Here is a 21,817-nt window from a genome sequence, read left to right on the forward strand (position 1 = left end):
CTATGACATAACAGGGTTGGCCAAGAAATCTGAAAATCCCAGTCTCTGGTATTCCCCGTGGATAACACATAGTATATGGCTCTTCATTAAAAACAGTCTAGACATGTGGATGCCAGTATGTTATCATGGATGTCTGCAACACCGAGAACCACTAGCACCTGACACAGATTAAAAGCAGAAAATAAAGAAGACTAGTTTTGATTGTCTGGGCAGAGTACACTGCCACATCTACAAGTTGCCTTCTTCAGTTACTGGCAGCACAAGCTGTTTATGTTATACCACCCTAGGGTTGTTTCCATACCTGTAAGTTCTTAAAACTGTGAGTTTCAGTAATGGTATGTGAAGAAGATAAAATTAACAGCTTTCTGCTTTATGTTAAATACTTTACTAATAGAATGGATGTGTGGACAGAAGGGATTTTTTTAAAAATAAACCCTAATTGTCCACATTATTGGCAGTTTATACTTGGCTTAAAACTTCTGAAATCACCCCTCCCCAATGGTATGAATTTGTAGTTCATGGGCACTGTACTTACGTGTCACTCATCCAACTCTGCAAGACCCATTTCTATCAACTTCAGATGAATCAGATTTTTGTCATCTCCATACAAAGAAATGGTAACCTCTGGTGAAAGAGTCTGAAAGTTTACAGTGTTGACAGTTACAGATTTAAATCTCAAGCTGATACTGTAAGATTTTACTGGCTGCACTCACTGTCTAAATGGAACTGTGAATATAAAAATAATATCTCTGTTTTTAAGTAAAGAAAACTGGTCTTAAAATAATAGGAATGCTCAGAAACTTTATGATTCCAGAATTAAGACCACCATATCATTTTCTCTTGGCATTCCTTCATGGTAAATGGTTTTCAATTTTAAACTAGGAGGGTTCACAGTAAAACAAAGACTTAGAAATTAGAGTGCTGATAAGAATTTTAGGCTCAGCAAGAACTAGGAAAAAAAAAAAAAAAAAAGCATTTCTTACAAGTATGGAGGCAGAGAGATGCTTTCCTTCAACATAGTCCAGCATGGCCCACAATGCTTTCAAGCTCCATTCTGGGGAATAAGGAATTCTTTCTACATTTTTGTCATCTGAAGCAGGTCTAAATCCAGCCACCAGAACTCGTACTGCTTGCACTGGGTACTTCAGCAGAGGACAAGGTATGTGACGCAATCTGAAATCGAAATGAGACGTGTTTGCCCACAGCAATCCACCTGCCAGGAGGGACGTGGGGATGGCTCAGTGGCTCACACAGCACATTTATGGTGTGGGAACCAGGACTGGAGTCCCTGCTCTATGGGAACACGTGGACTGGCTATCTTCTGAGCTTGAGAAGATCTAGCTCTTCTCAAGGGAATTTTTTCAACAGTTTTTCCCAAAACAACCTTGTGTAAACAATATTCCTTTCCCATAACACCACGTGTTTGCTATTTCTGTTACTTAGCCAATGGGAGAAGTGTCAGTCCTATGGACCAGTAGCATGCACACTAAGGGGCTGAATGCATTGTAAATAAAGCCTTCTGATTTCTACTGCCTTCTGACTAGAGTGAAGCATCTTTCTTTCGTGTTCCATTGCAACAGAAACATGCCAACATCAGACCCAACAATTCCTCAGGCACGGCTAGGCCCTCTGAAGGACTCAGCACAGGAACTATCAAAAAGCAGCCCAGCATCAGAGACCCCTCCCCAAGAGCCAAACAGATCAGAGCACAGGAATCCAAGTGTGGATCATCACAATGTAGCTCCACAAACCTTTGTGGTCCAAATGTTTCAGGCCTTAATGTGCTCTAGACACACTACTGGAAATGGGTACCTGGGGTTTACATTATCATCTCATTCTTGATCTTTCTATCCCAGAAACAAGGGAATGGGGAAGCAGAGCAGGAAATGCAACTCTGAAACAGAAGACACTGTCTCCCAGGACCCTAACAGACTGTAAAGCACAAAATCCGTTCAAATCCCCATTTTTGCATCATCTTCAGCAAGGAAGAGTACATTCCGCAATAAACTTGAGAGAAAGTCATTCTGATTAAGCAGTACATATGTGTGTGTATATATATATATGTACTATATATATGGGTTCTATATATGCACTGTAGTACTATGTACTCTCCATATATAAAAATGTATATATATGAGAAAATCAGATAGGCTTAAGGAACCCTAAAAGCCTGGGATGTTTGAGACGCTCAGCTGCCATCTGTGTCAGCACAGAACCAGTCCAGAGCATCTCAGAATTGCACAGAAGAGGGATTTCAATTTCCATTTTCCACACAAGCAGAGCAGGGTGTGTCCCACTCAGATACCCCCTTATCCCTTAGTTTATTCCCCAGCTGTCTTCTGTGTAGACTACAGTCACACAGGATTGGGATTCGTTTGTACACCTGGAGGGCTCAGCCCTTATTTTGAGTAAGGTTCTCAGGTGCAGAAGCAGATTAATGTGAGCCCACTCACAGGTTAAGTAATTGGAGATAATGGAGAAATCTGATATTATAATAATGGGCTTCTCAAAACAACCTGAAACAGAGAAGCAGGTGCAGAAATCCCACATCTTCCAGACAAAAATATTTAACCAGCCAAACCATTTTCTCTCTAACTGAAATCCAGTAGTAAATTATAGTGAAATATATATGTGTAGTTATGTAAGAATTAATAATAAATGTAACACACATTTATTTAGAAGTACATATTTTATGATCTAAGTGCATTTTTTCTTACTTAATTACCTGCTTGATGGTGCAACTAAGTAAGTACCATAGTCAACAAACTGAACCAGAATCTGAACAGGGACAAGCTGTGTAATAGAGAGGAGCTTTGCTCTATACCATAAACCATCCAGATACTCTGCAAGGCAAGGCAGTTCTGTAAAAGAAAGAAAAAAACCAAAACCATCACACAATACCCCAGAGTACTCAGTGCAGTACAAACTGACCTTGAAAATCCACTTTACTTTGTGACCAAGATTAAGTCCCCTCTTCCTTATCAAAATTGTACTATAATTTTGTTCCATGCATCCTCCAATTCCCTCTGAACTCCAATACAATCAGCACTATGTAATTTAAGTCAAGTTTCTCCACCTCACATGCCAATAACGAGAAATAACAGCAAATTGCTTGGTGAAAAGATAGTGATCCAAAACAGTTTAATGTTCCAACTTGGACTCATCTGCACAATCCAGTTAGTAAACAGACTGATCTCCAAGTGAATAGACATAAGTCTGGAAGACGGGAGGCAGATAAAGCCTAAAACCTCACCCAGAGTTTTATGAGTTGGCAGAATAAAGTACAAGCAAGGACTGCTTTCTTCACCAGGTTTTAGACAGCCATACTTGTGTTAGCTTAGACCCAGCAGTTGTGGACAGTAAAGTGGTGCTCCTTAGGGCACATACAACTTCTAAACCTTTATAACATGATTTTCTGTAACTTGTCTTCTGAATATGTAATAAAATTTTCACAGTTCAGTGACAGGTGCCTTTAGGGAAAAGTTTTATTACTGCCAAATACGATCTGAAGTCAGTTCATGTAAGAGGCATCACAAGTCTGAGTTCTGTCCATTGTTTTCCAGTGGAGCAAAAGCCTCCATTTATAGAAGAGTAAAAATATATTACAGTGTATCATGTAATTACAGTGTGATATTACTCCTTACTCTCCAAAACTTTTATTTAAAGATACATAGAAACAGAAAAGGAAACTCAGGATTTCTGAATATGAACATGAAACAACAGGGAAAATAAACACACAATGTACCTTTTTCGAAGTTTGTTAGATGAGGAAGGGTCTTTACAATTTTATTGCACCACTTAAGGGCTTTATTAAGGCTCTCCGAGTCATGGCTGGCAGCTCTCTCTGTGGCAGAGTATTTTGTAAGGTTCCCAGGAGAATCAAAACAAATATAAATCTATTTAAAGAAAAGACTCTGATGTTACTATTTTTGCAGGTAATTTAGAAACTAGGAATTCCAACCATTATTAAAAGGTTACTTTTAATCCAAATCCCATATTTGAAAGGTTCAGCACCTCCCTGCTCCCATTTCTTCTCTACTTCATCCTTCAACGTCCACATAGGAATCTTTTATTTGATCAATGCACATGACACTCAGCCTTTTGCCTGGGAGAGTAGGCAGAACTCCGGGAAGTTGTGTGGGCTTACACAGAATTTCCCACTGTTTTCTTATTAAAAAAGCTAAGTACCAGACTGCAGTAGCATCATTCTTTAAATTCATTTTTCTAGAGAAAATGAATGATTAGTGTTTCACTGCCCCCACCTATTTCAGCTAAAAGTTTATTTGGAGAGCTGCCCTGCACAACCCCCTGCACCAATAGCTCAGGAGGATTTTGCAGCCTCTAATGCTCTAAGATTGCCAGCTGTGATTTCCTTTTCACCAGCTCTGCGGGACTGTGGCACGTGAGATGCTGACCATACACACTCACCTCCTTAGGGGACACCACATGGGTAACTGTGACAGGAAAGATTTCTCCTGGAACAGGCAGTGGATGCAGCAGGTACGAAGGTGAAAGGTCTCCTTCAAATACCCCCTAGACCAAGACAGACTTCAGCTGAGCATCATACTGAATAACAAAATAGAAACTAACTTAGGTAACTCCTTTGAACCAAAGCCATACCTAAGAAGGTGTATAATAACAATAAGCAGTGTGTCCTTAATGAAACAAACCGACATTGCATCCTACAGACACAGATTTTTCTGAGCAGCATAGCACTGCCCAGTCATTTTGTTTAGAAGAAAGATACTTTTACCCAGTATCTTCTTTTAGAACCATGTATTTTAGTTTGCAGTCTACATGTCATTACTGCATTTGGTTCACCAAAAACTAAACCCTGGTGCATTAAATTATACTTTTAGAAGGATATATGGCATATAGCTCAGCTAGATCATAGGTCATGAAGAGAGTTCCTATTATCTCTTGTACTTAAAACATGATGCATAACAAAACGTACAATTTCTCCAAAATACATTTTTACACATTTACTTGATGAACACTTTTCATTATGCCCCGAGAAAACAGAAAAGTAGGAGCAACACATATAACTGGAAAATGAAACACTTTGACCCTTTCCTTCTTCTACAGGATCTGACAGAGGATGCAGAACAAAAAATCATTATGCTCTTCAAACTTAATTTAGAAAAAAGAATTTTTTCCATTCAAAGTACATACTACAAGTAAAGAAAGGGTGTCTAACTAAGTCATAGATACACAAACCGAATGCCAGATTTCTGCAAAACTATCAGGAGCACTGTGAGTCAGGAACCACCTGACTACAGCTGGACAAACACACCTGGAATGAGAGTTGCTGCTGTAAAGCTCAGCACACTTGGAGGTTCTGATGCATTCTCCAACATCCTACTGCCATACCAGCAATCTTTCAGGCTAATGCCTAAGCTAGGATTGTCATACGGTAACAAAGACCAGCTCCTAATCTCATCTCTGCAGCTCAACACAAGCACATCTCAAAGGCAGTGACACACTGCAGCAATGGGTACAGGGAGCTCTGCATAAGCCACTGTTAGCAGTTGCAAGGCTCACAAACAGAATAAAGTCCTTATCAGCTTAACTCACCCCAAATCACAGATTTGAAGCTGTGGAATAAAGTTACAAAACTACAGAATAAAATACATAATGGTTACACTTGACATAAAAATAATGCACTTTAGCTGTCTTGTGAGCATGGCTGCTGAGTCTACAGCTAAAACCAGAGCTGATTATACTTGAATGTGTTCAGAGCTGCTTGCTTCCCACTTCTGCTGTTCCTGAGGATCAGCTCAAGTTCTGGACGCTTTGCTTCTTTTCTGGTCTACAACTGAACACTTCTGATGCCCGTTTTCTTACAAATTGTTCTGAGTCACTTATTCCTGGAATGGATCTGCTTAATGCTATTACTCCTTGAGGAAAGCACTTTAGGCTTTCTGAATGCTTCTTGCTCACAACCTGCTCAAACAGTTTTATTTTTGTTTTCCAAATTTAATTTAATTTTTGTGTTAAAGGTACAAATCTAACTTCCAGATCCACATTTAGATTGCCGAAAGCTGCGTGTTGTGCTGACTTCATGAAAATGCATCAAGAGACTGATTTACAATTAGGTTGTCCATGGTTACTCAGTTCTAATATACACTGAGAGATTTTTCTAAATGCAGACAACTCAAGCTTTGCACCAGCAGTGACAGCAGCAGACTCTGTACTGGAAAATTGTCTTCTGAAGCAAAGATGTATGTTGGAAAGAAAAGTATATTGGCAGACTTAAACAGAATTAAGAGAAAAATACAATAACAGTCTTAGAAATTTCAGTAACACGATCCTCAGATTTCAAGGAACAAAAAAATTAAAATGAATACAGAGAAATTACTTGTGTACAGGGTTTTTTTTTTTTTGTTAAGACAATGGAGTTAGGTGGAAACTTCAATCCCCCCCTACAGAACATCAAGTAAGTGTCCTGACTCTTGGAATAAAGAACCTAGGTAACTCCCCTATAAATCACTGGGTTTATGATTAAATACTTGATTTAATTTACTCTATCCTTGGATATATTTCCATGAATAACTAATCCCTTCGAGTGATAAAAGTATTACTTTATTCCTAGTGTTTCAGAGGAACACAAGAACTAGTCAGACTTTAAATGGAAGTGCAAAAAACTCTTTTCATTATAGAGTCCATGAACAAACTCTTGGCAATTTGCTGCTCCACAAAGTTTTATCAGCACATTGTAGCTCCCCTTGCTCTGCTGCAGATCTATGTATCAGTCCTACTGCTGCTTACAGCACAAAACCACACAAATATTTAAAACGTAACAAATCCTCCGAGGTCACAACAAGCAACAGAAAATCTTTCCAATGTTAGAACAGCAACAGCAAAAGGGACACACACACACAGACAAGTCTCACCAGCTTTTGCATGTCGTGGCCATCTTCAGCTACACAGTAATTCTGGTATGCCATGAAGGACGAAAGTGACATCCCCCCAAAATACAGGCTAATGGACAACTTGCCCCATGGGTTATCTGGTAATTCCTATTCACACAGAACAAAACAGGATTGTGTCAGTAAAACTGGGACTGAGGTTTTAGAAATAGTGATTAAGAAATTCAAACCTCTCATGTTGATGTAACACTCAAAGATACAAGACCAGGATGCCCATTAACATCAGTTATAACACAAATGGGAATATCTCTCCTTCTGGTGTGACAGCACCAATTGCTCATTCTAACACTGAAATATTATCCCTTGTTTGCTCACTCAAACCCTTTTCCTTCACAATTTACCATTAAATTGTCTGAAATGGCTTGTTTTCAGACAATACAGATGATGTGCTTCCCTATAATTTTAGTAAATAAATTTAAGCACATCCATACTTATGTCAGAATTTTATCACTTAAAATAGAATTTAGAACAATTTATGCTGCTGATAGGTAGGCTATCAGAACGACAATTCAATATGAACAAGATATAAAAAAAGGACTAACTCAAATATTTAAGGCCTGAAAACTACAATAAAGGTAAAGTCACAGGAGAACTAAGTTTAGTTGTGGTTTCTGTTTTGTCTAAGAAATACATTTACTGCTATACTCCTTCATGTACCATTCTTAATGACAGTTAAAAGACAACAAAAGTTTTGCTTCATTCCATATCTATTTATCTATGAATAAATTAGGCTACCTCAACATGAATTTCAACCTCTTCATTTTTCAGAAGTTCTTGAAGGTAGTCTACTGCATCCTGCTGCCAAAAATTTCCAATCTATTTGGGGAAAAGCAAGAAACTCACACATTAAGATGGTAACAACTAATATTCTTCCTACTCTTAGGATAGAAGAAATGACTACCATAAAAAAAAAATCTGACTTGAAAACACACATCATTAGTTTCATTTATTTACAATGATTTAAATACTATCTGCTATTTGGTGCAGCAAAATTTATGTGACAATGCAACCCACACTTTCCAATTCCCGAAACAGTTTAGAGAGATGCTGCTTGCCAATCTAACCAATACTATGTACACAATAATGTATGAGTACAAAATTATCTGAAGCATAATCCAAAGAATTACAGAATCTAAGATAAAACATAATACCTTAAATATTTCCTTTTATTCTCTGCTCTGTTTGTTTTCCAACCTGTATGCTTACAAGCCTGTCCTTCATAGAATCATAGACTGGTTTGGGTTGGAAAGGACCTTAAAGATCCAGTTTCAACCCTCCTGCTGTGGGGCAGGGGCACATTCCACTAGACCAGGCTGCTCCAAGCCCCCTCCAACCTGGCCTTGAACACTTTAGGGATGGGGCATCAACAACATCCCTGGGCAGCCTGTTCCCATGTCTTGCCACCCTTGTAGTAAAGGTTTTCTTCGTAGTGTGAAATCCAAACCTGCCCTCTTGTCAGTTTGAAGATATTCCCCCTTGTCCTATCATCACTCCATGACCTTGTAAGGAGTCCCTCCCCAGCTCTCTTGTAACTCCCTTTATGTACTGGAAGGTGCTGAAGGGCTACCTGGAGCCTTCTCTTCTCCAGGATGAAAAGGCCCAACTCTCTCAGCCTGTCTTCAGAGGAGAGGGGCTTCAGCCCCCTGATCTTCATTGCCCTTCCCTGGACTTGCTCCCACAGGTGCTGCTCTTCAGGTGCTCTCCTGCTGACCTGAGATCCCTCTCCAGGCTTGGCATGCCTATGGACCAAAGATCCTCCTCCCCTTTTCTGAGAGATGGGCCCCACAGGGCCCCAGCACACCAGGCTCCTCAAAGGGAGTGCCATCATTCAAGCAGCCCAACCACAGGCTGTGGCAACAGCCCTGTCATGATTTCTTAACTCGCCAGACTGGACAGAACCTCTCAAACCCCTTCCCTCTGAGAGACAGGACTGATGAAAAAACTACCAGCACTCCACAGATCCTTACCAACACTCTTGAGATCTGCAACCCCTGCAGATCCAGCTAGGAACAGTCTGAGGAGTATCCCTGGTGTCAACAGCAGTAGATAACTCATGGCATTAACAATGAATGGGCTGTACTAGTGATATCCCTGATACAAATAGGCAGGAGCACCATTCCTCTCTAGAGAGTGTGGAGTCAGCACACGGGTTCCCCAACCCTTTCGGAAGGGACCATCCACCCACTCCTACCCCCACTGCCTTGTCAGCTGCACTGGGGGTTACATGGGGAGCAGGGTCTGGCCTCCTCAGCCCTGGCTTCTCTGCTGATGTGGCAGCTCTGTCTTCATCAGCCCGCTGCAAGTGCACCTCACGCTCTGGGGAAAATCCCTTCTTCTTGCAGGTCCTTGCCATTGCAAGGTTCCATTCCTATGCATTATTGCCCCTTCTCTCTTCTATCCGTGCTGCTGGGAGGGTTTCTGGCTGTTTGGCTGCGGGTCCACTGCAGAGTGCACTTGTCATCAGCTCTCCAACTCCTCCCCAGCCTCCCTGATGCTACACAGGCCTCTCACCACCTGCTGCATGAGTTTTCCTACCTGGGCTACCCTTCCTATCATGCTACCTTTCGTTGGCAAGTCTGCCACCTGTCCCTGCCTCACACATTGCAGACAATCCCCTACCCCACCAGCCCTGCTGGAGCTGCAGCCTTCCTTACTCTATCAGTTTAACTGCTTCTAGCAATAAAAGCAAGCTGGTAATTTCAGTAACTCACTTCTGCTAAGTGCACCATTCAGAGTAAGCAAGGTGTGATGGTATGTGAAGATGTTTTATTTACACACCTATTACTTACTGACAAAAACCCCTAAAACAATTCATCTGTATTAGTTCAGATAGTGTCCTACACAGCAAAGTTCAGAATGTTAGAAACACAGTTTGGCAGGACTTGAAAATTTCAGATTGTCTGGCCATTCTGCATCAAGGAACCCAGGACATTTTTTTGCTGCTGTTGCAAAATGAATTATCATTTCAGAGTGTCCCCCTGCCAGCCCTGCAGTGGGCTGTCTCACAAAGGTTTAACTTTACTGCAAGCTACCTTTAGCATGGCCCCCTCATAAAGCAGATCTGTGGGGTCCTGATAAGGACCTCATCATCTCTTCTCTGAATCCTTGCAGGCAAGAGAAGATCACAACAAATACTCTCATCCTTTCTGACTGAGCAGAGTATTGATTTGAGTAACCACCTACTAACACACAGATGTGCCACTACTCACCGGCAGCGTCTTGTAGAGCTGACATGGGATGCAAAATGGAGGGATGCCAGTGTAAAATGTAGTTGGATACAGGTGACACTGAGGAATGCTCTCTATGTAACCACGATCTATGTACTGTACCTACGGGAAATGCAAAGCTTTCCTGAAATAATTCCTAGTTTCTGCATGAAGTTTAGTAAGGGAATTTACAGCATTACTTTTATTGAGGAAAAAAATTAATGGTTTGATGGTAAGTAGGTGATGTGACAAAGTGGAAAAGCAAGAAAGGATTAAAAACATGGTATGGCAGACTAGAAATTCAGTTTGCAAAATTCTCTTGCAAAAATTCCTACCTTTTGTGAAGTAACTAAATCAGTTTAAAACTGAAAGGAAAAAAAATTGTCAACTAGGATATATTTTGCAAATCTGCATTCAAAAATCATGAGCAGACTCAAGAGCTTACATAAGATTAACTGCTAATGAAAAGAAGCTCTATACCTGTGCAGCAAAAAGAATTTGAAACAGACAGCCAATACTTTTTGGGTGGAGATAGGGCAGGTGTGGGATGCTAAACCTAATTGTTTTAAAAGCATTCTATATATGGTAAGAACAGTAAAATAAAAAACCTAAAAGGGATTACTTACAGGAGATCAAGAGCAGCTTTTTATTTAAGAAAATTTATCATTACTAGGGAAACTACAGGAAAAATTGTGACAACTGAAATAAGTAGACAGATTTGATCTTTAAAATAAATGTAAAAATGAGGACAGTAATCAACACTTTTAAGCAGAATGAACATCTGGACAGTCGGGTCACCCAAAAGAAAAAATGTGGAATCTGTTATTTTAGAGGATTGGATTATATACCTTTTTTAAACACACAGATGCAGATATACATACACCCTCCCCCCTTGCCTTCATACAATCAAACTTACCTGGAGAATACTACCACTGACTTCTATAATTTTGGCTCGATACCACACAGTATCTGATCCTCTTACAACACAGGCTTCTCCCTTTTTCCAGCAGTAGGGTATCAGGAGACCAAGGCCTTTGAAGGTATTTTGTATTTCAGCCATCAATTTGTTTAGTGCAGTTTCTTGGGAGAGGGGGTGAAATAAAAATAAATTAAAAATAATCCCTAACATTCATGCAAAATAATGTACTAATAATGTATTACTAATAATGTAAAATAATATACTACTTTCCATCACTAAACCCCATCAGATTCAGGTGAAGACACGTATGGAGACGTGTGCAGATCCCAAATATATTTTCCATCACTGATACAATATGTACGTTCAATATCTAGTATATGCAGAAGATTTATTACCTAAACAGTAAACTGCATTTCCAATTCTGACGGCATTGGCAATTCTGAATTCTAATCACAGAAGAACTTACAGAAGAGTCTATAAATTTTGTAACTGATACTTAGGGCAGCACTAATATCAGAGCCAAACAAAGCATGAACAAGACAACAACTCCCAGACCAGTGTTCCAGTGGTAGGACACCATGAAACAACACAGAAAAGGTATCCAGAAGAACCTGGGTACAGCCTACAGCATGAACTGCAGGAGGAATACACACTCTTGTGCAAGTGGGGTTACTGTACTTTGAATGTCAAAGTTTTATGAATAAAAATAGTTACATAATCTAGTAGTTAAATGTAATTGTGAAGAAAAAAAAAAAAGAATTTATGTTCTCATATGTAAATCTTTCTCTAAAGCAAAATATCCTAACATGTAACTGAGGAGGGACGCTGCATCTGCCAGAAGAAAAGGAACCTCTTTCAAACAATAGAAACAGAAAACATTGTGAGCTATAGAATGTACCACAAAGCAAATAAAGGGTCTGAAGAAACTGTGTATTGAGCTTAAACTGAAGGAAAAAACCCAGCAGTGTCTGAGAACCAAGCTAACTTCCAAGAATCTTTAAGACTGTAACTTTATCACTTTGAAGTAAATTACTACATTTACTTTATCAGTCAACAATACAAAATAAAGCACTTGCTGCTTCATCCATTACAGCCTAGAGGAGAAAGGCAAGTAACCTGCCCATCCAAGTGCTTTGGGTTTTAGGATTTCTTGGGAGGGTGGAAGGATAGGAAAGTTGATTTGAGGACAGAGAAAATCTTTGCCCCTCACACCAAAGGACATCACCTCCCCAGGAAGAATCTTTCAGAACAGTGAACATGTGAACATGTACAGGTGTTTTAATCACATTCTGATACCCAAGGGAACTCAGACTCATAAATGTATTTTCTTCTGTGTAAACTCACCAAATGATTTTGGTATTATATAAATAGTTCCATCACTTCCAATACAACTCACTATAGCCTGGAAAATTTTTGCTTCAGGAACAATGGGAGATTTATATACTTCATCCATTCCTGAATGAAGCTTGGATGTTTTGAGTGATTTTTGTTCACTCTCTGAAATACTACTATTTTCCTCTGGAACAGTCCTGTTTCTTCCACATGTAATTTTGGAATTACAACCATCCAGCTGTGGGCTCTCCTGCTTGAAATGTACTTCAAGATGTTCCTTGGAGACCAAACAAGCCCCACTGAATCTAGAAGATTCAATCAAATATCAATATATTAACTGACAAAGAACTTGTGCAAAATGACAAAATAACACAAGTAACAAAACCAAACACACAGAAGTGCCAAAGCATCTCATCTACAAGCTTACAGAACTGAAGTGCCATGGAAACAACAAGTAACATTGTACTCAAGTAAGTCCACTGAAGAGGGGAGTTCTGTTGCTAGAACTGTAGAACACAATCCAACTTTTTTGATTTACTTAATTGTTTGGTCAAATATGAACATCAGGATCTTAGAGAACATAAAAGTATCCAAACCTTCTGTTTCTAAGAGCCAAACCCTGTTTAATAAGGTATTCAGAAGTATCAGTCATTTTTCCTGTTTCATCTTTGCAAAGAATTTTCACAGGCAATGCACAACTCGTATCATTTTCCTGGAAAAAAAAGGGAGAGCTGAACAATCAATTACAAATATGCATTTCCTCTAAACAACAGGCATATTTTTAATTTTATTGGTATTGACCAATGTCAGACACCCTTGAACAACTGATGCCCAAATGAGAAGACAAATTTATTTAATCCATATGACAGTTCCAACAGTTTTACCAACTGTTCTACATATGACACTAAGAAAGAGTTATAGAATAAAAAATTGCTTTTTCCCTTGGCTATTTTAATAGAATCAAGTGCCAAACGCTTGTTTTCCAGCAGGAGATTTAAATCCATGCATAAGTAACTTCTCTCATCACTGCTTTTTTTCCCCACACACTATAAAATACCACTGGCAGCTGCCAACAGACACTGAACAAATCAAACTCTTCTAATAATCCTGGTTTGTTTTTTTTTTTTCTTTTAAACCACGGAAGAGAACAATTACTAATGATATTCATACAGCACTGGATTAATGCTTTCAGTCTCTGAGGCTTGAAAACTAATATAGTAGCTGCTGAAGTCATTGCCATCAAGAACCTGAGCTTGCTTATCTGTCCATAAAGGCTGTCAGCATCTGAAGACCCCAAAGATACACCTATTAATCTTCAGTAGCCAAATATATCAAAGATGAAGTTCTCTCTACACTGGGTAGCCAACTGCTCTAATGCTCCAGTGAATAACAAAGGTAAAGCAGAAAGAAAAAGTACCTTTTTCCCTAGAGCAAACAGCGCTATTCATGACTTTTTGAAAGGTACAATATTCAGAAAAAAATCACAAATTAGCAGACGGCCTGACAGAAATTTTATAAATACACCGGTTTTGATTACAAACCTGTATGACTATTTTCACTTGTGCTCCAGTTAGGTAATAGGATAAGTGTTCACACACTGTTGCTGTCCACTGTGTGCTTCCCCCTGTGGGTCTAACACAGAAGAAATGATAATCTCTAGGTACAAAAGAAGTTGGCATCTCCTGAGCATAACCATCAACTCTTCCCCTTTACTAAAAACTTGGCTTTTTTTTTTAATTGCCTAAAGTGTTACAGAAAAAAAAAAAAATCTCTACTACAGTCAAGAGCAACATGAAATCATTATTAATTTCTGGATTTCTACAACTGGAAAAATTAAAAAATATAAGCCTAGAACTTCAAAATGAGGAGGATCATGAGTTCTAGAAGTTATGACATCTGTCACAACAGTCTAGAAAAGAGACCTTCTGTACAGTTTCATAAGATCAAATTCATCTCAAATTCTGAGCCAAGGAAAAAGAATATTCAATGAAATCTGTTCATTATTTTGTAAATCAACCTATAAATATTATTTTTACAGCAGAGTTTCTGCTTTACTATAATACAGTATAACCCTTAGAAAAAACTCCAAACCTTTATTAAATCAACCACCTCATTTCTTTATTCAGAAAGCAAACCACATCCAAATCTTAGATAATCACTGCTAACAAAGGTGTGTCATTATTAGTTTCTAATGCTGCCACACAGTATAAGGGAAAGGCTACCTTATTTCTGTCAGTGAACATTCTATTGCTAATGTCTTAATGGTCTTCATGTTTTCCTCAAGTTTTCTTAGATAGCTGACCTCCACTGTTTTTTCAGCTCCAGAATCATAAAGAAGTACCTGTTACAGGCAAAAACAACAGAACAGAAAAAAAACCCCTCCTTCACTGTCACCTTTAAGAAATAGCATCCCTGAAGAGGTTAAAAATTTCAAACATTACTGGGATTTAACAAATGCCTTTTGCACTGAAATACTTCATCACAACTCAAGCAACTGCCATAGCATAGCAAAGGGGCAAACCATACAAATGTGCTCAAAGACTGTTTAAGTGTTTTCCTGACTTCCTGGTAAACCAAGAAACACTGAAATAGCCTTCCTCCACCCCTTGCTTTTTATTCTGATGGGGTTAAATAGCTGTTTGAAGGCTCTTAGGTGCAGAAAGTAGATGATGCCAACCTGAGGTACACAAAATCCCATTTCTGCTTCCTATTAAGAAGACACTGGGCACAACGAGATGATGGTGGAAAAAAACCAATAGCAATCCAGTCCTGGATTATCAGTTTGATCAAAAAGCCACTCTTACTTTGGAGACACACAAGTATCTAGTCACAAAATGCTTTTTCTGGTGCTCATTATTTTCAAATTGGCTTGAAACAAAATGCACGTTTCAAGCAGCACTGTGTGAGCTTACTGTGGAAAACATCACAGCTACATGGCACAGTGCATCTCCATCAGTTTAGGGTTCATCCAACTGCATAACTACATGCGTTCCTGTGGTGTTGCACTTGCTTCAACTGGCTCCATCTTTTAGCAAGGATCATTAAGTTTGAATGACTGTGACCCTCAGTTTCACACACCTACTGGAATCTAAAAGGAATTGTTAGACCATAGCTTGGGAATCTCTGCTGTGTTCCAATGACAGTGTAAATAAAGAGTCAATCTCATGAGCTTTTGTCAACTACCACATTCCCTGCTAAAGGCACCTGAGCTTTGACAAGACAGTCAACTGATGTGCAGCAACATACAGCATGACTTAAACTCTCAAAAGCAAAAGACTCTGTGAGAAAATATTAACACAGAGGAAACAAAGATTTGACCTTATTTTATTCAGTGAACCCTTTCAAGTTTAGAAATAAAGGTAAGAACCCTGTTACGATAAGAGCTTTACCTCTGCAGTTGTTTGAGAGACAATCCTGCTGATCTGACCTCTTTGCCATTGTCCCACATCATGTAAGTAAACAGCACAGTGCATTTCACTCTCCCACTTCACAGACTCTGGCTGGGATTCTTTGTAGAAGGAAGCCATCTCCTCCTGTAAACTAACATTCAAAAAACCTCTTTTCTAGAGATAAAATCTAATGCAGTAAATAAAGGGTTTATTCAGTCATTGTTTCATTAGCATACGATTAAGATTTACAGTTTAAACAGATGTACAGTATTGAAGTTTTTCTTCATGATATGTTGTCATGAAGTCACAAAACACATGCATGCTGATTAGAAGCCTGTAAACCTATCATGTTAACTTAGACACTGGAATTAAAGGAAGCAACCCTCAGCGCTCTATATGGCACTCTTTGAAAACTACATGGTTTTCTCTTGACAGCTTGAAAGTCTACTCAATGTCATGACTACATAAATGGAACTCTAGGTAGTTACAGCCAGGAAGATGAAAAGATAAATAAATAAATAAGCAACTTGGACTAAACTATAACACAGTCTTAACTATCTTCAAAGAGTAGGCATGACTACCTGAATATCTACCAAAAGCAGGCTGATATATACTACATCTAGAAATTATTGTCAAACTTCCTAACAGGGTACTGGAAACATCTTGGAAAAACCCCTCTGCTACTACTACTAATGGTAAGTTCTAAGACTTGGGATACAGGTTTTTTTAACCAGATTTCTAATGAGGGAACAGAAAGGAGAGAAGGCAGAAGATTTAATTTTTTTGGACAGTGTTGCATTCATCAGGCCCCAATAAAACTGATCAAAAATATGAGTGAGATCATACACTTAATTTGGAATAGCACTATTAATAAGCCACAATAGAGTGCCAACATGTCTTCTGCTCCTTATACTTTTCTCAACAAAGGCAAGTAAGTCAGCAGCCTTCAAGAAGTACACAGTCAAATGCAACTCTCAGAGTTTGTTCTAACTATAATTCACCACTTTGTAATAGGAACACCTTAGCTGAAGGGAAGTTCTTTGAATTTTAGTACCTTTTCAGTATACTTTCTGATGACAGCAATTGTACAAAAATTTTACTAGGAGACACAACATGACTAACTCTCCCATGTAACTCCTTGTTACAAAGCGATCTGTAATCTCCTTCATCCACAGGTTCCATGTCTGTAGGAATGAAAGCTTCTGAGGTTTTAGAAATTTCTTCTAGAGGATCATCCCATATTTCATTGGGCCTTACTTCAGTTCTTTCAGTGTACCTGTAAGGAGCATATAATAATTAGAATGGAAAGTTTAAATAGATTTTAAACAAAGTGAAAAAGGCTCAATAACAAAATGACAGAAATTATTCAACATGAAAGAGTTGTAACTTAGACAGAAACATTTATAAGAGCTACGTCTGAAGCACTAGTGGTAGTAACATTTTTATTCTCCTTCAGACAGCATCCTTGCACATTCAGGGAACAGAAGAGATAGCAAAGGGAACACCAAGATCATAAGAACAGAAGATCTGGAGCGTGCCTTTTATCCCAGAAAATAAGGGACAAAGGCCTGTGGAGGGCCCATTCTAAAGCATAGGAAGAAAAGAAGGAAGGAGCAGCATGGATAAGCTGCTGTGTCCTGACCCTGGCTCCCTGCACTACTCACTGCCTCCCTGAATGGACTGAGTGTAACTCAAGTGCAGGAGAGGAAAGAGAGGTGCTTGGAATAAATTTGACCCTGGGAAAGGGAGAGGGTAAGTGCTATAAATGTTTGTCTTCTGTGTACCAATGCCTGAATTAGTAATAACTAAGTAAAATCAAGTCTGTTTTTCCTGCAACAGTACTTGGTGTTTTCTGTCTTTATTTATTTCTTGCTCAAGTTTATTTTCTCCCTAGTGCAACTAAAGTAAGGGGAGTAAGCAAGAGATCACAAAACCCACCTTATTCAAGGCATCAAATATTACACAGCAACTTATGCTAAAGGAATATACTCCCTTGACTGAAGGCTGGAAGCAGGCATCTAAGTACAGATGGGACACAACAAAACATCTTTGTGACAGAATAAAAATAGTTCAGCTGTTCAGGTTGCATAACTTACAAAAATCTTACTAAAAATTGTGACTGTGACAGTACTAGAGTATCACTAAGATCTAGTTATGTTTCTGAGCTAAGAGAGAAAATCCACTTACACGCTTCCTCCTGAAAAAAGCAAATTCAGGAATCTCCTTTTGGAATGAAAACTTCCCATTTAATGATATATTTCCATCCGTATTCAAAGATTATTAATGAAAGAGTAACTACAGATTGGCATGAATATAGCTGATGGATTATCTTGGTAAAAAGCCAGCAAATTAAATGCAGCAGTGTTATATCCTCATCAGCCTCATCTCCCCCACCACACTTCCCAACTGTGCTATCTTCCCAACTCTTCTGTTGCTGTCACAGCTGGTTACTCAAGTGTTTTCTAGTAACAGACCTCTCAAAGAGATGACTCACCTTCGCTGCAGTTTTAAGACACAGTTTTTTTTCCCCCACTACATGGGAATGGAAACCTTAACAGTAAACACTTTGGGAAGATTTGGCACTTCAGGACACTACAAGTATGATGTAAACATCTGATCTCCAAATTTTTCACAGGTACAACTTCAATATATTAGTCAAGATTTAGTTTGAGAATTCAACTATCAAACTGCAGTTACACTCTAAATTACACCAGCTGATGAATGTGATTTGAGAATTAATTTATTGCAGGTGTGGCAAATTCCAGCCACTGGAGATGACACACCAACACCAGCAGCTTCAATATACAAATTCTGCATTTCCAAACACTTTAAAAGTTATGCACAGTGTATTTACCCAGGTATGTAGGATGCTAAGTCTTCCTCAACTAGCTGGCAGTTAATACTAAATTTTCTCCCATTATCAGCAGAGGCATTGAAGAGTTCAATGGATAAGATATTATTATCTAGAATTTCTGTGAATGAATAATATCAACATAATTAGTGCCAATCAATGACAGTATGAAGACTATGGTTTTAGAGGAATGACAAATACTACTAGAAAACAAATCTCCAAAATTACATTTGATGTACGAAATAATTGATTCTGAACACCAACAATATGCAGATGCTTAAGCTTTGCATGTATCTATAAAATTAACTTAAAATACAGCAATATCCACAAAATGCTTTTGTATAAAAACTCCAACTGTCACACATAATTCCATTTATTAAATGGGTTCCAAATCATCATTCCACAAGGGCTGAAAAGTAAATAGCTACATACAAACAATACAGGGTATAGAGAAAAATCCTACTAACGCATATATGTGTTATCTGAAATTATTTCTCTTTTTTGGAAATATTTTAGAGCAGCAGCAATCACACTCCCAGCTACCACTGAAGTCAGAAAACATCAAGGACAGCTAGTACTTTTGGAAACAAGCCCATCTGAATAACCAGAATACTTATATCACGTAACACTGGTGTGGTCTGTAAGGCAAGATATGAACAGAACTTTTGTCGCAAGTTTTATCTGTTACCCCTCCTCCAATCAGAGGACAGAATTTAGATATTCTCACTCCAAGCTATCTCTACCAGGTATGAACACAACCATTTAAAATAAATACTACTGTAAACATCAAAGTGATTGTTTCTACATTTGAGTCAACTTAATAATATGTAAACAGAAATTAATACACTCCTGATAACTTACCAATAACTGAACACAACATAAGCTTATCTTCAGTCATCTCTTCAAATCTTTCTTTGGCTTCTCTGTTCCATTCATTTGCCCCTTTGAATGGCTCAATGCAAGCCAGCCTACACCTGATTGCCTGAAGAATATCTCAACATTATGCAACTAACATCACATACAGATCAAGATCATCTCATTACAACTGAATCACAGGCTTTGCACTCATACAAGACAGCACAATCTTGGCTTCTGGTGCCACATTGCCACAATCTGGTTTAGTTCAAAATGATCCCTTCCTTCTCCACAGCTGAGCATGAACTTGACATTCAGAGATGATCTTGCTGAAATACAGAGTTTAAATCTCTGCCTCCATTTAAATCTCTGCCTCCATTTATGGTAAGGCATAAGAGATCTCTAAAGACTACTGCACTTCTATAAAAAAAGCCTACTGATGCCTTCAATTAGTTAAAAAACACCCCCTCGACAGACAAAATTTCAAAGTTCAGTGTAATTGCAATTGGTAACCAAAATTATCAAATGAATAGCAAAGAAAAAAATTATTTCGATTTATGTGCATTTTTTTATTTGGCAGAAACACTCTGCCATTTTCTTTCCCAGTCAAGTTTTGCTCCTTGTCAAAAGGGAGACACTCCATCCATTCCTCAAGTTAGAAAACCAACAAATTTTAAATGCTATAAATCAAACAAAAATATATTTTAAAAACCCTTATTACAAAAATATCATTTAAAAGGGAAAGAATGCAAAAAATCATTTGGCTTATTATAGAAATGAATTTAAGTGAATTAAGTACGTATGTATATACACATTGTATATATACCTCTTCTGCAGTCTGTATACTGCAGAGCAGCACTAGATTTAATTTACATCTAAAAGAGCTAAAAAAATTAAGAGTTTTCGGTATACACCCAAAACATGGAGACGCTTCATAATGGCGGGCAAAAAGGAAGTTCCTTAACATTTTATTTATTTTACGTATTTCAAAAGATGAACATCTCTTTCTTTCCCCTCTCACTCACTGAGATGCTGTTAATTTTGAGTGTTCAATCCAGGCATTTACCTTTTCAGGAAAGCTCAGAAACTCCTGTTTCACTCTGCGTATGTCTTTGTTAGTTAAGTTAGCAATGTTGCCATAGTCAACGTACTTTACCAGAACTTCCTGACAACTTGGCAGCCCTTCAAGGAAAACAAGCCAAGTTATTTTAACAAAAAATTAGTATCTGATACAGGTTAAAGAACCAGAATTTCAGAGCAGACCTCACATTTGTGCCATATGACCATCTGGTATAATTTTTTTTAAATTTTTTATAGCCCTATCAAAATGAATATTCTTTAGGAGCCAGCTCTTTCAGGTCCCTGAAATGACAGCCCTGGCAGTTTGGCCCCTTTTGTGAGACACTGGCACACTGAACACACGCCAAGTAAACATGTAAGCACAGACATGCTACACTGCCCACACAGACTCAGCACATGCACAACCCCCCCATTCCCTCTGGAATTACTACAGAGAATTATACATCAACACCAGATACACTCACAGGTTGGCTGGAATAGCCAAAGCTGCAGTTCAAACTGTAATAATAAGAGAAATACTACTTTAAATAATTATGTAATAGAATGTCAATAATCTGTAGAAAACAGAATACGTTGCACCTCTGTTTAAAAAAGAACAGCTGTATAAACCAGTCTATTAACAACAAAAGAATAGGAATTAGTACTTAGTACTTATTAGTATTTATAAAGTTACCTGGTAGCACCATAATTCCTAGTGAAAATACTGGCTGGGTGTTACTGCTCATACCCAGTGTGTGACTCTGACCTACCACCTCATCTAATTTCATAACCTAGCATTAGAGCTAAAGAATCAATACTCCACCTATAATCTGTGCTCTGTACCAATTCCCATCCTCCTGTTTTGCAATGCAGGCTTGGCCTTCAACTGGGCAGAAAATTTCCATGTTTTTGCCGTTCTCCTTTTTATATATCTCCTGAATTTTCTCTAGAAGAGCTAAAGATTCCGCATTCTCTCTCTGAAATAAAAAACAAAAAACCACACATACACAGCAGATGTTCTTTTTTAATGGCATTTTTTCTCTTTAAAGGGATAATTTTTTTCTAATACTGTACTTCCCAGCCTTCCCTCCAAAATTGAAGTGGTCATGAATATATAAAGTGAATTAAAGAGCCTAACAGTTATTGAACGGTGCCCTGTTCAATCACCATTCTAACCAGTAAAATACTGCACACCCACAAAGGAATTCATCATGTTACATAACTGAAAAACTTTATGGGATTTTAAGAATTCTTGGAATTTAACCAGGCTGAATCAA

At 38.4% G+C, this 21,817-nt stretch overlaps 1 protein-coding gene across 1 annotated transcript in view; it reads right to left on the reverse strand.

The window, feature by feature from the left end:
- Nucleotides 1-538: 538 nt before the first annotated feature.
- RNF17 (ring finger protein 17) overlaps nucleotides 539-21,817 on the reverse strand; it is a gene marked incomplete at both ends in the record, with an annotated part of 39,368 nt that continues 18,089 nt past the window's right edge. Inside the window, 19 exon segments of the mRNA XM_083854496.1 lie at nucleotides 539-637; nucleotides 984-1,173; nucleotides 2,726-2,861; nucleotides 3,746-3,896; nucleotides 4,429-4,533; nucleotides 6,885-7,019; nucleotides 7,665-7,745; nucleotides 10,139-10,258; nucleotides 11,052-11,215; nucleotides 12,399-12,690; nucleotides 12,976-13,098; nucleotides 13,928-14,018; nucleotides 14,609-14,727; nucleotides 15,776-15,926; nucleotides 16,830-17,051; nucleotides 18,630-18,747; nucleotides 19,488-19,608; nucleotides 20,548-20,663; nucleotides 21,364-21,517. Coding sequence (XP_083710622.1) covers nucleotides 539-637; nucleotides 984-1,173; nucleotides 2,726-2,861; nucleotides 3,746-3,896; nucleotides 4,429-4,533; nucleotides 6,885-7,019; nucleotides 7,665-7,745; nucleotides 10,139-10,258; nucleotides 11,052-11,215; nucleotides 12,399-12,690; nucleotides 12,976-13,098; nucleotides 13,928-14,018; nucleotides 14,609-14,727; nucleotides 15,776-15,926; nucleotides 16,830-17,051; nucleotides 18,630-18,747; nucleotides 19,488-19,608; nucleotides 20,548-20,663; nucleotides 21,364-21,517 — 2,688 coding nt within the window.

The sequence above is a fragment of the Zosterops lateralis genome, assembly GCF_965231275.1.
Source record: "Zosterops lateralis genome assembly, chromosome: 2".
NCBI lineage: Eukaryota > Metazoa > Chordata > Aves > Passeriformes > Zosteropidae > Zosterops > Zosterops lateralis.